The sequence below is a fragment of the Aplidium turbinatum genome, chromosome 8 (genome assembly GCF_918807975.1).
Source record: "Aplidium turbinatum chromosome 8, kaAplTurb1.1, whole genome shotgun sequence".
NCBI lineage: Eukaryota > Metazoa > Chordata > Ascidiacea > Aplousobranchia > Polyclinidae > Aplidium > Aplidium turbinatum.
Genome location: NC_137479.1, coordinates 3,573,304 through 3,591,212, shown reverse-complemented (window position 1 = coordinate 3,591,212; position 17,909 = coordinate 3,573,304). Strand labels below are relative to the sequence as shown.

General features: G+C 38.7%; 1 protein-coding gene across 1 annotated transcript; it reads right to left on the bottom strand.

The window, feature by feature from the left end:
• Positions 1 to 1,628: 1,628 nt before the first annotated feature.
• LOC145775836 (stabilizer of axonemal microtubules 2-like) lies at positions 1,629 to 15,446 on the bottom strand. Its single transcript, XM_082587216.1, has 6 exons — positions 15,202 to 15,446; positions 12,742 to 12,912; positions 7,256 to 7,461; positions 3,282 to 3,385; positions 2,518 to 3,088; positions 1,629 to 2,147 (listed from the first exon to the last, which is right to left on the bottom strand). Exons 1-6 carry the CDS (start codon positions 15,216 to 15,218, stop codon positions 1,855 to 1,857), a joined length of 1,362 nt encoding a protein of 453 aa, XP_082443342.1. The 5' UTR covers positions 15,219 to 15,446; the 3' UTR covers positions 1,629 to 1,854.
• Between the last annotated feature and the right edge of the window lie 2,463 nt (positions 15,447 to 17,909).

The window sequence follows — 17,909 nt, the reverse complement described above, 5'->3', positions numbered from 1 at the left end:
GCCTTGGTCGCATTTACGCCGCAGTGTGGTAAAAGAACGGCGAATAGGCAAATTGTATTATCAACGCATGCTTCTTCCTCGTTTGAACTTTGAACCTTCTTCGCCACTCCAGGGATCGAGGGCTCTGCCTTTTACTACCCTTGGGCCAGGTGCGGATTTATGGGGGGGGGGCGGGCTCCCCCCCCCCCGAAATTTTGTGAAAAATTGTATGTTTCTGCATCAAATGGTTTGATATGCTTCTAAACAGCTGATATTAGTCCTTCGGCATCACAATTGATGAAAATGGTTGTTTTAATGTCTATTTTCTAGCATATCGTACATGTCGTAGTATCATTGTTCATATCTGTTTAGCTTTTTCTTTCTTTTTAATTGATTTTCAAATTTTCTGCCCCCCCCCCCCCGAAAAAAACTCTTAGATTCGCGCCTGCCTTGGGCAGTGGCGGCGACGCGGTCTAGATGTTTGGGCAGGTGTCGAGCAGCCATTGAATTGATTCGTCATTCAGTTCACGCATGTTAAGCCAAGGTTGCCAACCTATCTTCAACAAAAAAAGCCACCTGGTCACAAAAAAGTCTAAAAAATGCCAGCATAGTATTTCTTCGATGACATTTTCAATAAAACCGTCCGCCCCGTTATCTCAGTGCTTACGTGCCCGGCTCAAGATCACGCGGCGCTGGTTCGAGTCTTGGGGTGTGCGCTACTGCGCTAAGAAACGCATTTCAGGACTGCTCTCCATTCAGCGGCACCTAGTGAATGGAATAATTCCTCGGCAACAACATTTCAACAATTAGAAAACTTCACTCTGCCAATCTCGGTAACTGGCCTGCGTCAAAAGTCTTTACAAGTATGCGAAACAACCAGGAATAACCAATCAAGGCTTTATCAGTCCGAGGATAAAGATTCAAAACCAACCAACTAACGGTTTGCGGTTCGCAGGCCAAGCTGGTTATGTGTATTTGGACCAGTTAACAGTGCTGCAAGTTTGCACACCTCAGACCAACATATAGCCTACACCAACATAATATACTTAGCAAAACGCGATACTTTTATTAACTACAAAAGTTTTATGACACATATGGTAGGCGTTATGGACGCTCTTGGCTTTTGCCGATTGAGCACTTTACTGGAGGCACCTTGCTGTGCATTGCGCAAAGCTCGCTGCTTGCAGTTTGAGCACTTTGGCAAGGTTGGCGGTAGTACTATTTTTTGGAGCTTGGGTTTCACAAATGGGAAAACGTCACACGGAGGTCTATATCTCCGTAGCCATACCCAGTGTACCTACTGCACTGAGGAGGCTGGAAGGCCGAAACGGTGTGCGCTGTCTGCAGATATGGGAGGCTTATTACACATAAGTGATAACTGCATTCAGTGCATATGTATTCTTTGCGGAATACAGTTTTTGTGCGATTGTTAGCTTTATTTAAGTGGAGGCAATATAATATTTCCATCCGAATAGAAAAAACGGATAGAGAAATAAAAACAAAGTGTGAGAAACACTGGCCCGTAGTCTACTCCAGCTTATCCGCTATATAACCGCTGCTGTTTAAAAATGGCGTAAATCTTACGTGTTTCCATCTTACACTTCTTGAATTGCTGCATGGCTCAGCAATGTCCCCTTGAAGACATCTATTTACAATTGTGGGTTATTGGTTTAATTAATCGGGAATTTTTTTTAATATTATAAACGTTTAAAAACTGATGACGTCATACAGACGAAAATCTTTGTCAAACAAAACCAGTCACAAAAGTGTCCGATGATGACTGGACTCGAGGACAAAACCAGCAGGAGCTTCTCTTTCTTTGGTTTTATTGTCCAATTTTAAGCAAGCTCACTCAAAAATCAATCAATTTAAACATTAAGCGGCCACATTTATTGGTGTGGCCTTCGGAGTGAAGCACCTGGCACCATTTCGTGGCAACGCATTTAGCCGTTTCAACATCGTTTCCTTAGTTTTCATCCAATCAGGAGTCGGATAGCGCTCTACCCCACGCATGGACTTAGGTACGTAGCTGATCCTGTAGATGGTTGCGTCATCAAGGATGGCATCACTTTGGTAGGCCTTCCCGTCCGGTTTAAACGACTGGGCCGGCCGGACACCCTGGTAGGGGATATAGTGTTGGCGAGTGGTGGACTGCCCTTCGAAGGCTCCTGTACAAGGGGAATAAATCAGTTAGCGATGGTGTGAATGTAAAACTGTAAACGTTAGAGGAATTCAAGAGCTAATTCTAAAAGTTACGTCACACTTTGGAAATTGAGAATTGTTCAAATACTGACAACAACCAGAAACCATGTTCTAAGCTAGAGGAGGTTTTTGATTTAAAGCTTTTTTTTTTACTTCATTTTAATTTCAATTTTTTCCACGTGGTTTGAAATTTCGATATGTTGCAGAAAAGCTAGTCACAAAATTTAGAGTTCTTATTTATGAAACTTAAAAACCATTCCGAAAGACTATTAGAATATCTTATTGCGGTTTCTAATTGTTTGCATAAAACTAAGCTCATTGTTTGATGCTACGTACCTCCACTGTGAAAGGATTCTTTCCGCCGCTTTGCTAAGGTTTTGTTAATGTCCCACTTCTTGAAATCATTTCTGTAGTTTGTTGTCCCGGAAAATGGGAGGGTTTGTGGACGGTGCACAACCGGCTTTTTCGGAGTGGCTGGCCGGGCATTCAGGCCTTGAAAGTCAACTCTGTGAGTAGTTTGTAACTCCATAGTCCCCTGCGGCCCAAGGTATTTGATTGATTGTCGTCGCTGCGGCCGAGAAACCGGCCACGCGACAAATCTGTCACGAAACTCCGACGACTTCGAAAGAGGTTCCTTGGAGGCCAAGGTTGTTTGCACCGGCTTCATACTCTCGGCTGGTATGGCTTTCTTACTAGTGAAGTCCAGTTGGAATGTTGTCGTCCCGTCCATGGGTATAGTTGGGGGAACGTAGCGTTTTTTTTCCCGCTGATGAATTTTCTTCTCCAGTGGATGGCGCACGTAACTCGAATTATGCATCGTGGTTCCATCTAAAGGGGCCTCTGAATGGAAAGCTACGTTGGCTGGTCGAGTCGATTCTCGCGGTAAAGCAAAACGATGCACGAAGTCCTACAAACAGAAAAACAATCTCATTGTAACAGTGTCATGCGCAATACGTGAGGGGATGTCAGAGCTGATAGAAAAACTTGAAACGTCAAATTCAATGCAAAAGTAAGGAATGCAGAAGCTTTTGTAGCATTAACAAACGCGGCGGATGTCACTGAAAATGCATTGCAAAGCAAGGTCATTTAAATCATCTCACTTGCTGAAACGTAGATGTTGATTCCATCTTAATATCAGGTTTCACGTAGGTTTGCTCCGGACCAAGTTTGACGCGAGGTGGCAGCTCCCATCGCTTGAAATCACCTGACGTAATTACAAAATACTTATTGAAAGGAGTGCGCGTGCCAAACTTACAAAAACAGATCGTGTGTTTCTAATGGAGTTTTCTGTGGTGGCTTAGTGGAAATTCAAACGTCACGTGGGTTTCATATATTATATAAGCGTCTTCACTAAGAATATCCAAACAAAAACAACAAGCTCTTGAGGCATTTGGTTCAATATAGTTTGCGTTCCATTTCGTTCTCAACAGTTTTCGTTCATTTCGTTCCAATATCCAAGTCTATATCAAAGCGTCCATTTCTTCAATTATCGTCATCGTCGTTCGTATGAGACAGAAAGTTTGTGATCAGCTCCAGGGGCGCCGGAAGTGGGGGGGGGGCAGGGGGGGGGCGGATGCCCCCCCTGCCCTTAATTATTCTGCAGATGGAGGGGCAGGGGGGCAATGGTGCCCTTTTAAAGTCATGTAAGCTACTGCACAGTGCACATTTTACAATATAACAATTTCTGCTATTCGCTTTTAGCCTGATTATAATCTTTCATTTTTGCCTCAAAATAATATTTACGGCACAAAATTCTGCAACACAGTTTCAGGCCTTAAAACTCGTTTTTTTCCCGCAGCCATCGTGGCCTACCGGGAGCTTTTTCTCGGCGGCCAAATCTGCGTCCTTGGAAGCTAAAATAAAAATAACGACAGCACAAGTAAATAGAATTAAACTTGCAACAATGCTAAAATTATCACTTAGCATTTTTGAAGACTGGGGCTGGGCGACGTCCTACAATAGAATCGTTGCACCACGCAATAACTGCTTTATCGGGATTGTAAACCAGTACTGCGGGATCATCTAACCGTAAACGACACTCGCACGAGTGTCTCTAATGTGGCTGATTTTAAAGAAGTTCGCCACTCCCCTAGAATTCTTTTTAGCAACGAAAAACAACGTTCGACATGTGTTAACGATGACGGCAAGATAATAAAATAAGTATTTCAATGATGTGAAGGACATTACTAGCCTAAAAGAAGCATAATTTTGCAAAATATGTTTTCCCCTGGGATGTCAACTAACCTAGTTCTCCTTTTTAACAACGATTCAATGTCCGACAACATCGAATCGACATAAAAAGGACAATATTGCCAGCCGACGTAAATTAGCACTTCGGATTAAGACTTTGTTAAAATAAACGTCGGGAATTACAAACAAAACTTACAGCGCTGGTGATCGCAGATGGATATATTCCATCAATAACAAATATTCCTGCACAATGCAACAGTGGCGATTATGACGCGCTGACCTATTTTTGCGTCACTCTTTGATACTACATATTTTCGACAGTTAATCCACGATCATTCTATTGCGAAATTAAATAGTTGGCTAGAAGAGACCGGCGGCCAAACTTGGCCGATTGAGGAGGTAGCACCGGCGGTCATTCAAGCACTACTTAGCAGCCATGGCCGCAGGCTGCTTTAAGGCTTGACAGTAGGTTACATCATTATAGGCCTACTGTAACATAGCATGATGCCCTTCTTTGTATACCGGACACTTGTAGGCTATCATTACTCAATACATAGTGAGCTGATAGATTAGCATTATCGCTATATCTTATATTAAAACTTGAAAAAAATTTGGCCTTTTAATAAACAAAAATGCCCTTTTTTCGTAATCTTGCCCCCCCAGTCAAATATCGTTCCGGCGCCCCTGATCAGCTCAATGGAAGGACTTGGAGCCAACTTTTCGTCAGGCCATCAAGATGCAATTATACAGTCGTATTATCATGGTCTATCATGCAGTATTGCGGTGATGCCCATGACAGACAATGGTCTGTCATAACCGATGAGGATTTTGACAAGCTAGATTCTGTGTTTGTAAATCTTGTAATGTTCCTTGCCTCGTGCAGTAAAAGTGCTCGTGGGTGGCCGAATGATTTTGCCGAAAGCAACTCTAATCAACCTTCTAGAATTTAGACTAGACCTTTTGCCATCGTCCAGCAGCCATCTTGTTTGTTTGTTGTCAGTATTTTGAGTGTTAGTGAAATATAATCGAATCTTATAATTATAAAACTAAGAAAACAAATCAATAGCTTTTTTTCCCTAAAGCAGAGGTCGGCAACCTTTAGCATTAAAAGAGCCAATGTTCCCAAGTTTCTTCAAATTAAGACATATTCGAAGCCATAACATGTAACTGTCGAGTTGGCCACTAAAACCAAAGGTAATTATAGCCTACACTTCATGTAGAATTTCTTTCAATTTTTGCTTTGTACATGCGAATATTCTAGAATTTCAACAAACAAAGCCTGACTATTAAACACAATCCTTTTTAGTAGGCTACCTACGAACACAGTATTGGGTAAAAACATACATTTTCAAATAATCATTTATTTCACCAGCTAATGCGATATTTGCTCCTGAATTTTGCTCCTGCTCTAGACTACGGAAACTAGGCTTACTAGTAAAGATAACGCTGGTATACTGGCAATAACTTGGCAAATTTGCCAAAGTTACTGATTAATAACTAATGGCGATTTACATATTTAACAAAGAGTAGGTATCTGACACTTTTAACTGCTTACAAAATACTACAGGCTACTACAAACTGCACTGTGACACTGCCAGGTATAAGATAATGCTAACATTAATTGTGCGGTAAATCACGTAACAATATGCTCTTTAACGTTTCACAGACGGGCGGGCAAATCAGAATCTGTCCGCATACAATACATGCATTGTAAGCCGTGAGGAGCCGCCATTATTCCTAACAATCCTAAATGGTTTTTTCCTTAGCAAGATAAAAGCATTAAATCTTGGTGAAAAAAAAACATACTAAACGGATTTGTAAGTCATAATTTTCAACAAAACTAGTTTAAACTATAGCCTAGAGCAGTTATTAAGTTACAACAAAAATTTTTTGTATTGCCCAAGCTCGCAGTGTTTAAAGTCACGGGAGCCAGAGCAGAGGGCTGAAAGAGCCGCATGTGGCTCCGGAGCCGCAGGTTGCCGACCTCTGCCCTAAAGTCTGAACCTTAATTCATTTGTCCAGGCAAACACTCACAATAGTATTTCAATAAAATTTAAAATTTAATTTATGTCGTGGAACCGGTTTTCGTTCATTAGAACTCTTCAGCACAACTGGATCGAAACAAAATTACTTGAAACAAAAATTAGCCTACAAAATTAATAGATGTCACTGTCAGCATAACTGTACCAAAACAAACGAAAATTTACATACGGTATTAATTAGATAAAATGTTCATGTCTTCCATGTTCTTTTCTTTTTTTCTTTTCCTTTTCTTCATTTTTTAGCAAAAGCGCAACTTTCGAATACTATAATTTGACCTAGCTTGATTAAGTAAAGGCAAACAGTTGAAAATTCAAATAAAATTTACTAATCAGGAGGATAACAGAAATGCTTTGTCGGTGAAAGCTAGAACAAACGCTTCTATTACATCATCATGCAAAACTAGCATACGCAAAAGGTTAAGCATTCAATGAGGCAGAAATAGGTGACAAGGGAATGGAAAAACTAAAAAAACCGTAAAAGTAAACCGTTTTTAATCATAAAACTGTACAAGTTTTTACTACACAAAGACGACTAACCAAGATGGGTTATGGACAATTAAGCAACAACCGTAACATCTCCTTCACCAAAGACCAAAGTTGCTATGACACTTATGATGACGCTAAATGGAATAAAAACAGTAACAACAAACTAAATAATTTAATTATTGTAAACTCCAATTGTGGATGTTCATGATGATGATTCCTGTTTCCATGGTTTAAAGTCTTTACAAGGACGGGAAATAGCAAAAAGGCTTTATGAGAAAATCTCTTAGTTTAAACTTTAAAGGGACTCATTTTCTCAATGAACAGATTAGCCTGTTCATGGCCATGCTGTTGCTTACTTGCATAAGTTGGCTTTGCTTCAAACTTCATGCGAGGCAACTGCCAGCTTTCTCTCCGCTTCTTTGCCAGCTCAATCCGGTTGTATTTGTGAAGAGGATAATCCTGTCTGTACATGCTGACCGCGTCCATTGTCGCATCCGGGGGGACATACTCTTCTTTTTGCTGTTGCCTATGCTTCGTCAGAGGATGAGGAATGTAGTCACATCTGAAGAAAGTTGTCTTGAATGCTACAAAGTTTTCTCCAAGCGTACACAATAGCATTTACTAAACATACTACGCTGAATGTTTACCGTTAATCCCGTTTATGTTAACCCTATTATCCCTAGGTTCTGAGTTCCACCGAATCCCCAGGTGGTGCTGATTCAGCACCCAGTTTAAGCGCTTATAACTCTTTTATTACGACTTACGAGTCTCATCATTACCATCTTTTGACTACAGATAGAAAATTTATCTGGGGTTATGAAAATTGTAAAATTGTCATTCAATTGCTTAAAATACTCTTGATTCAAAGCAATACACATTACACAAGCAGTACTTTTTTTACCACATTTAAAATAAAGAAACACTGCAATCAAGAAAAAATGTTCGTTTTTTCTCACTCTCCGCGTCATCAGCGTGTGCGGTTTCCATTCTCTCGAGAGATTGAAGGCTGACAAATGATTTTAAGATTTTTCTGTCTGCGGTTTTTCTTACCGACGTATTTGTCAGCGCTCAATGTAGCTGTTCATTTTAAAGGATTTTAACGTCCGAAGACGTTAGTTTGATTTTGAATAACGCAATAGTAGAATTGCTTTTCTTGAAAAGGTTTCACTGTTGTCTTTCAGGATAGTCAGAAACAATTCAAGCTGTTTCGTCTATAGCCTATGGTTCACACAATTTTGTATTGTTGAGAAGTATCTTATTCTGTGCGAGTCAAACGAATCTTCACGACACTCTGGACACCTTTTTTTTATAAAAACGTCTTGCAGTTTGTTCCACTCACCAGAATGAAAATATTTGTTTTTGATTTATTCTATGGTGTTGTCAAGTTTTGTTTCACATAGTAAAAGAAACTGTATTGAGTAGGACCGTTTGTCACAAAGTAGATTGTAATAGCAAAAAACAGTTGAATTTTTTGCAGCATTACGGAAGTTAAAAAAAATGCACGAATAAACCTCAAATAAGTTTTGAAGTCCATGCCGACTTGCCTAGCACTACCCGGCAAGAAAAATTTGTGCATTTTGCATTGATTCAATGTCTGTAGACTTTTTTCTCAGTACTAAAAATACATCGTTTTAGTAGCTGGGTAAATCCTCATAAAAACGGCAACGTCACTGCAACTACATCGATTTCATAGTCCAGCCACAATTATTTATTCAGTCAAAAATAAGATCAGAAAATTATTAAATTTTGTATTGCAATGCAGCACAAGCAGTTTATAATATTGTGCATTTACAATTTTCTATTGTATGCCTGTTTTACTTTGCATTGCAACAAATTGCCCAATGACGACTAAATAAAATCCTGCTTGAGACTCGCGGCAGATTGAACATAGCGACTTTGGCATAGCGCCTGCATTGCGAAGTCCACGCAGAAGTTATTTTCCAATGCAGAGCTAACTGTCATCAAATTGTGGTGATATTTAGGAGGTGGAAATATGAAAAGCACATGGATAACTCTGTACTGCAGTCGGGTATAATGTGTTGCCAAAAAGCAAACCTTGTCATTGTTTTGGTTTTGTTTCACTTTTCTTTAGTTAATAAAATATAGGAAAACTTTTCCCGGTTCTCTATACTCCTAATTTCAGTCGGAATCCCTTTTCGAGTAGCCTTTATAGTTCCGGCTGATGTTATGCAGCTATGCTTCGCTCTAAAAGCCACTCGGCTAAATGTTGCGTCCCTGTAAATCCATGTTTTCTGCCCGTGGAAAATACATTTTGAAGCCAAAGCGAGCTGGGCTTAGCGATAAACATTTTGATATGCTGTTGTTTCTGAAAGGAAATTGATGTTGTGCCTCTTCGCTCATTTTAGATACCGGTATAAAAGTATTGACAGGGCCTTCTGCTTATAAGTACGGAGTGTCCTTGGTTGGCATGTCGTTTTTTCAATTTTTTATTTTTTATATTTGGTAGGCGGACGTTTTGGGCTTGGATTATGGATTTTTAGAAGCATTATAGTATGTGGACAGCTAGCAGAGGGGTTGCTGTTTTGTAGTTAGGCAACAGCTACGAACAAAGTATCGCCTTGCCTTTATCATGTATTTTTCAACTTGTACTTCATGCAAAGAAGAGTAGTTGTAGGTCAGTAGGCTACACATCTATTTCTTTGAAAAGTAACTGTAACAAGTTACTTTTAAAAAAACGGTAACTGTAACTAGTTACTTTTTGAGCGAAGTAACTGTAACTCAATTACTTTGAAAGTAACTAGTGCCCACCACTGGAAGTTATGCTTCGCTCTAAAAGCCACTCGGCTGACATCACCTATGTATACAGTCTATTTTCTAAAGTAGGTTATAGCGTAGTTATCTAAATCTTTAGGTACTCTATTGGTCTGTGATCTTTAGAAAGTTAAAGGCATAAAAGATGTTAGAAACTGTTGCCCACATTCGATAAATGGATTCATAATTATCAAAATAACTTAATGAGACCCTGATTGTGACTTAAAAATTTTTTTATTTACATGAACATGAAAGACCAGCCACCAAATTAATCCATTTTAGCTTTGATTCAACGTCTGCAATGTCTGTCTGGGCGCTGCTTAGGAAAAAGAGGGTAGCTTCATTCCTAAATCCTAATGGATATAGGCGTCAGCCCTCCGCGATTTACAAGAAGGTATCTACGCTCACTTCAAATGCTTCCTTCTCAGCACTTATGTAAAGTATGTTTCGTTGACATAAATGTTTAATCAGTGGGAGAAAGGTTTAAAAATATTGACAAAGGGTTAAAAATATTTGGAAGATTTTACTGTGATGAATTTTATAGCCGGTGCATTATGACGGCAACAAATTATGATTTTCTTTGAGTTACCTAAAGCAGGTGATCGATGCAAAAAAATAATAATAACAAGCACGTAGGCTACACAGCAAAGAGTGATCAATGTTCTGATCTAATACTTCGAAAACCGTACGTTATTAGAGTAAATACTCGTTTTTTTCTAGGTATCGCAGAGCGAACAAATTCGCTCTCATAACGTTGATTCATTGTCTACAAACGCAAACAAAAGAAATTGCGGACTTGGTAGATTGACCGAATCAGCATTTGCGTTGAAACGATGAAACTCTCATCAAACACTTTCATGAAAAATTGAGATCTGTCCAGAAAATGTGAATACATTTTGCAAGTGGCCTTTGAACATTTAGGCGACTGGAGAAAATTTAAGTTTGCAGTGATATGACGTTTTTGAATGAAAGCTCTTTGTATTGTCATCGCCACTTCCCAGTTTTGAAGGTAAAATAGATAAATGTGTACAGTTTTGTTGTTAGAAAAGGAATTCATAGATTGCGTTTGAAGATCAAGGAATTGTGAGGTCATAAGTTACAACTGCTATGAATCTCACAGCAAACAAAAAGATTTTTTATTTAGCAAATTGACTAAAGATCAGCGTTGCGTTCAAACGATGAAATTAGTAGCAAGTGTTTTGATAAAAAAATTGAAATCTACCAAGAAAATTTACTTTGGTTTTTCACGCCGCTTCTAAACATTTCCTGGGGATGTTACGTTTACTGCAGCAATATGATGTTATTGGATGAAAGGTTTGTGTATGAAGTAAAATCCTGCGTCAGCACAAATCTTTGATTGACAACGCTAAAGCAGAAACCACCAACCAGAAAATGAGTCATACATTTTTGCGGTTTTGTTTTCAGACAGTTCTCGGCCAGCGCGACGCTCCATATGAGCAATAAAAAAACACATAGTCTTCTCCGAAAAGAGCAATTTAGCAAAATTTCACCAATTGCATTTCAAAATGCATATGTTTGCATGAAAAGTATAAGATATTGGAGGCCCAAATTTACACACAATAAAATTCGATGATATTTAGGAAAAGTCAAAAAAATCTGGATGCATGGAGCCAGTAGTTAAGCCGCGACAGCACATTTGAAGTGCTTGGTGCTGATTCAGCACCACCTGGGCAATATAGGGTTAAGGCATACACTGGCGGCTGATGCTGTTTGTGGGCAATGGGGCTGCAATAAATAATCCGGGTGGCGATACCCTCCTTTGATTACGCCGAAGGTGAACGATTTCGCGAGGGGTCTGGGGAGTCTCCCCGAAAAAAAATTGAAAAATCACATTAAATTTGGTGCGTTCTGAACATGTTTTTATCCCAAATTTTGAAAAGTTGCATTCAAACTTTGTTGAAAAGTTGATGTATTTCAGCTTAGTCTTGACTAGCCTAGCCGTTGCATACAAAGCTTCAGTGATTTTGAGATGCCCTAGGCTGGACTACCACTTCCTATAACCTGTTGAATACCCTAACTATTTTTCATTCTTTTTCGTTCATGGCTAATCGCTACTCTGCGAAATAAAAGCTAACTTTAAAAAGTCTGTCAAGTTATTCGGTTAGGAGTGAGGGGGGGGCTGTTTTCCATGCAGCCCCGACAGATTCAAAAACTACTTTCTGTGTGCTGTAAAATACCAAAAGAGGTGAAGCTTCAAGGATAGTTTTTAGCCAATCATAGCGCTTGAAATCCAGAATCTCGGGCTGCAGAGAAGTTTTCCCAAAATCTGTGTTGCCAAACAAAACTTTTAATATTTCAATTTTCGATCCGCAATCCGCAAGTGAAAACAGTAACCGGGTCGGACAAACACAGCGGAATAGGCTACATATTTTCCTTCTTCTCTTTCTTTTAGCTGGGGCTACAGCCCTGTGGCACGAGCCGCCACTGAAGGCATTTATATAACTTAATACTTAATAGGCTATAGTAGCATCCGGAGTAGCATGCAAAAACAAGCCATAAATCTTAAAAAGCCTAAAGTTGCTCAACAATTAGAAAAAAAACTGTTTATATCAAAGTCTCTTTTTTGTAGCAAATTAAACAGATAACGTTTAACTTTAAATAGAAACATGTATGCAAGGCCAACCCGATGAACGCGTTCACAGACCATCAATGCAACGCTGGTGGCGCAAATGCAAAATTTTTTTGACATTAAACTGAAATTGAAATTTATGGAACCAACTTCAGAAGACAGATAAAACCAAGCAACCACACGGCATTTAACATCATACATTAGAGTGAACATCAAACTATAAACTACAAACGTTTTCAGCCATACTCAAGAAGAGCTAACTTGAGTATGGCCGAAAACGTTCAAAATTTATAGTTCTATGTTCACTCTAATAGTCTAATTGCATGATGTTAAATGCCGTGTGGTTGCTTGGTTTTATCTGTCTATGGTTAAAGAAAGTCACCTCTCTACCAAAACTGTATAACTTCAGAAGAGAAACAACCGGTGAAGAGATTGTGCAACAACTTAAAAATTCTTGTCAGAACTCAATTGGAGATTTACCTGAATGTGGTTCTGTCAGATACTTTGGCTTCGGACTTTCGTAAGATCTGCGTTGGTTTGAACGATTCAGTTGGTAGCATTGGGTGACGAATGTACGTGTCGACATATTCCGTGCCGCCTGCATTCTGGTAACCGAAGTTGAAAACTCCAGAATTTTTTGGTCTTTGCCACCTTTACAAATAATAAGTAAAACATTTCAAATATCAAACATTGATAAAAAAAAAAAGCTGAGAGCATCAAAATGAGAATTATTTTTGTCACACTTCGCATCCTGTTGGATCATTGGAGAATTTAGCCTAAAGGAGAGGTTTTACTGAAAATTTCAGTTACAAAGTTTTGTTTTAAAACAACGATAAGCCGAAGCTCTACAAGCGATCACAAAAGTGTAGGCTATTTCAAGATTCTGGCTAAAACGATTTCCCAACGCATTGCGCTAATTTTCTAATTGCTAAAACTTTACTAGTAGTCCATCTGTAACGAAAACAGCCCTTTGCAAGAACGCACACATCATCACAACACAAAGATAGGCAATTTGCGCCTACATTTCTCATGTGGCTAGTCACCCAAGCGTTTCCAATAGCCCGTGAAAGGATTATAAAATTTAGCCTAAACAAAATTTGACCGACTGTGGTTTAATGCTTATCCTTGAACTGAGAAAGCCTTTTTGCAAACTTGATCTTGGCAGTTTCGGACAATCGTAGGCTAGAAGCTTTGAAGTCTTATTGTCTGCTAATTAATCCGTCCTCTAGGTGTCGTCAAAAAGCTGTCCTTAAGACATTGCTAAATGCGCACTGCGAGAGTCGAAACAAGCGCAGCTTGATCTCGAAGTTTCTTCTTTCACAATCCAACAGCTGACTGAGCTATTGGGACAGACGAGAGATTAAAAAATTCCCGCGAGAAAATTTGTAAATTACAAATTTCCAATTAATGGTCAATCTCGACCAACTTCAGGCCTCCGAATCAACAGAAGCTCTCCAAAAAATTTTAGAAAAAGTGAACAATCCTGGAAACAAAGATAGGGGGAAAGTGGTGTAACGTGGACTAGTGTGCAATTTGGACCAGTCCCCTAACTCAAAAAATAAAAATCGTTTTGTCAGTATTTTTGAACAGCTTAAAAGAAAAAATAATAATAGCCCGGATGTGAAAAACTCAGCTCATTAGGTTTGAAAACGTGGACGGGAGATTGGAATTTGTGGTTTTGGGTATGCTGATGTTATGTTGGGGAGTTGATTGCTAAGCGCTGAGACGTTATTGGCATGACGTTTGAGTCTGATATGATGTTGGTATTATCTTTAACCTATACGGAGATGTTGTGCTCAATTAATTCAATTCAATTCAATTTATTTTTCTTTGTCAGAATGCAAAAGAAATGATATTGTGAAAAAGAAATACAGTAACAAAACCAACAAAAGGAAAAGGTTGGGGACAAGACTTGTAACCAAATGTGGAAGTCATAGTTGGTAATTTCTAACAGTGCATGACAGTGTGTAATTTGGACCAGTCATCTCACCTATGCAGCATCGCGTCAGTTCAAAATTCACAAAGCTGTAGTGTTAAAACATGTCCAATGTCCATAACAGGCTACCAATAAATATGCTACACAAGTGTCAAAAACCATTGGTCGACAACTTGATCTTCCCGAAAATATTGAAGATCAACTGGTCAAACATGTTTTGGAAATGGAGTGAAGATTTTATGATTTAGGGGCCATAGATTTAAGAAAGCTTGCATATGACATTGCGTCTGCCAATAATATCAATACCAGCTTCAACAGTGAAAAGGGTCTGGCTGAAAAAGATTGGCTTAAGGGATTCTTGAACCGTCATCCAGAAATTTCATTTCGAAGACCTCAAGCAACTTCAGTTGAAATTACATACTCCAATGGTCCAAAATACACACCCCAATGGTCCAAAATGCACACCATATGTGTAATTTGGACCATTTTTGAACATTTTTTATTGCTTAATTATTCTGTATTTTTTTATTGTATGTGATTTATATTTTCTACACTGGTTTGCAAGTACCTAGACTGTATCTGGGTGAAAAATAATACACATTGACCGGAAGTTGGCTGAGTTGTGCTTATTTTTCTTTAAGGGGTTCAAAATACACACCTTTCCCCTAACATGAAAATTATACAAAAAAGACAAAGTTGTTTCTTGCTATTTCTATTCGTTTCAATATTTCTGTGACTGTGTCCCATCTTCCATTTTCAGTTATTGTGTGTCCCAGACGTAAAGCTTTTGACTTGTTCGACATTATGTATTTGGTATTTTATTCATTCGATTTATGTATTTAGTATTTTTTATGGCAACACACTGCGTTTTCTATGACACCGAGGCTTTTACCGGTACCGGGCCCAAACTGCCCTGAGTCTACTTAAGACCAGCTAATAGCGTACATTCTGTACAGAAGTTTCTATACACTGTACAGTACGTAAAGTTGCGCTAAACTACTCACCACTTTTGAAGCTTCATGTTGTTTTCTTTAGAGAACGGTAGCGCCCCTCCTTTGCAACACAGAACTGCTGTGCACAAAAGATGGAGCTAAAGGCGGAAGAAAAGAATAAGTTTGCACGGGAACTGATTCGTCCACGGAAGTAACTGCCCGGCTATAACATATTTAACTTTGATTAGATAACTGCCGCTGTTAGCTTTTTAGTACGCGCCCAAGTTCGGTCGGCTTTATCTTTGGGTAGAATTTGAACTTTGGAAAATAATATGCAGTTACTGCAATGCATGCATTGTTAAATTATGTCATAAGCGTTCATTGTCATGGGATATATTCTTATAATTTAATCTTTAATAGTTAATGTTGTTTAGTGGCTCGGTTGCTCTCCAGCTTGTGGTTGTCTCCCGCATTAGCCCATCTCAGTCGTGATGCAATGTGGCGTGGCAGTCGCCACTTCCGTTGTGCGCATAAAATCGGGTTTAGTATGTGGTTATGACGTCACAATGCTTTTCAAAGAGCAAAAATTAATTATATTTCTTTTAAAAACAATGAAAACTATTAATACTAAGTTACAAAAAAGTGCTCAATGCTAAGCAAAAAGACAAAGCGTGAAACAATTTGTAAAGGCTTCAGATAGTAATAACGATATTTGATTATATTTCTTTTATATTCTTTTTATATTAATTATATTTCAATTACAAAGCAATAGAAGCAGAGGTCAACATGCTTGAACACTGAACAACCTCAATGAGCCACAAACAAAACCATTTTTTTTATACGAATGCTATATGACAGAAGTATAGAAGGCCATATAATCAATATGTTAACGAATTTCTGTTTTTTTCAGTCTGAGAAAGCACTAAAGAATTCTCCCTAAATTCCCTTTTACAGGCTATTATCAATGCGTAGTAAAAATGTTAGGCCTGATATTTTCTTAAACGAAGATTCAAAATCAATAAAGTGTCACTTGTAAAACAAACTAATTTTGCCGGCTACTTGGTATACACTACTCCAGGGCTCCCCCAACTTTTTTGGGCCACGGACCACAACTTGTGAATGTGTTCATTGGCGGACCCTCAATACAAAGGTAAAAATGAATTAAACCGAATTTTGCTTATTTAACAAACTGACAACATCAATGGAGCGTATGGGATTGCATCTTTTTGCATATGTCATCAATTCTCGGAGTTATTTGTGAAAGGCAAAGTCGTAAGTCAGGGTCCACGGAAAGTCTGGGCCTGTATTTTGTCTTCATGTTGGTGGAGCTGAAAATCCTGTCTCACACATGTAGGTCGTGGCAAAAGGCAATAAAATTTTAGTTGCCTTTTGCGATAGCAATGGGTATTCCTCCACAACACTCAACCAGAAAGATACAATAGCTGTTTGATTGAAACTAAGCATTAAAGTTCGATCAGATGATAATTCGGCTAATTCTTCTTTTTCGCGTCCTGACAGATCAGTCTTTGTAATAACAAAGGGGTTTAAAATTCAGTCAAAATTCTCATATGTCTCTTAAAAAGTAGCCTACTTCTTGAAATGTGCAGAAAGCAATTCCAAATGTTGTGTAACGTCAGAAAAAATCAACTCTGTATCAATTAAGGAACTCATTTAGCCTAAGTGTAAAGAACTGCGGCAATAATCTTTGACAGGAAAGTACTGTACAACGTACAGTATATGTGTGACTTTTTAATTTCTTGTCATATCGCCAGGGCCGGATTAATCATTAGGCTAATAAGGCTATAGCCTTAGGCCCTGGAAAAATTCGGCCCTCAATTTTTGTAAGGCTGATAGTGATACAGATCCAGTACCATGCAGTACCTACAGTTTTTGCTTAAAAACGAATGACTGAGTTGAGTCAATAGGCTACATATGAAGAGCCCATTTCCAAAACCACGTAGCGCCACTTTTACCGAAACTGAGTTTAGAGTATAGGGCTTTTCAACCTGGGGGTCGCGAGCCGTTTTTTGAAGGTTCGCGAAGCGCTTGAAATTCCAGTGCATTGTTTTCGATTCTTTTTTGCCAGAAAAGATTAAAAACTATGTTTTTTCGCAATCGCTCATTCCTCTACTTGAGCTTAGCCTATTACATCGTTTAAGCTTTCGGACGTTGCAAAGGCTTTAACTATAGAAAAACATTCGATATTGTTCATCAAGTTCTTGTACGTTGTTTTGTGCAGACTAAAGTTAACCAGCAACAACGCTATGGTCAAAAAGCAAAATTATGTAGAATCCTATGCAAAATATAGATTTCTGACTATCGTTTTCAATGGCATTGAAAAAAATCAGTGTCGGCTATTTTGTTTGAAAGTTCTTTCAGCAGCAGGTCCACGCATTGACAAACTTAATAGTTAAAAATATGCAGCACCAACCATCTCACAGAAATTGATTTAAATAAATCCATAAAAGATTGCAATAAATTCAATCGGAGAAAGCGCGAAAACGTAGATTAATCTCATTTTTTTTCTCCTATTATCTAGCTAAGCTTGATAGAAATGAAAATAACAATCGGAGGAAACGTAATAAAAGCCGTGAAAACATCGCAAAAAACGTTTTTCGTTTCGGAAGTTTACGCTGGAACAGCAAAACTAAACATAACTGGATGTCGGCATGAATAAAATTTGGTTAAATTTTGCATTAAATATGTTTTGTTGAATACTTTTATGGGGGGCGCGAGACTACATTGATTGCTCTGAGGGGGTCGAGGTGGAAAAAAGGTTG

What these genes read in the sequence shown, in the direction of transcription:
- LOC145775836 (XM_082587216.1), bottom strand. An exon ending in TCTGACAGAACCACATTCAG is followed by an intron (nt 7,462 to 12,741) that starts GTAAATCTCCAA and finishes AACTTTCTTCAG; the next exon opens with ATGTGACTACATTCCTCATC. An exon ending in AGCAAAGCCAACTTATGCAA is followed by an intron (nt 3,386 to 7,255) that starts GTAAGCAACAGC and finishes TAATTACGTCAG; the next exon opens with GTGATTTCAAGCGATGGGAG.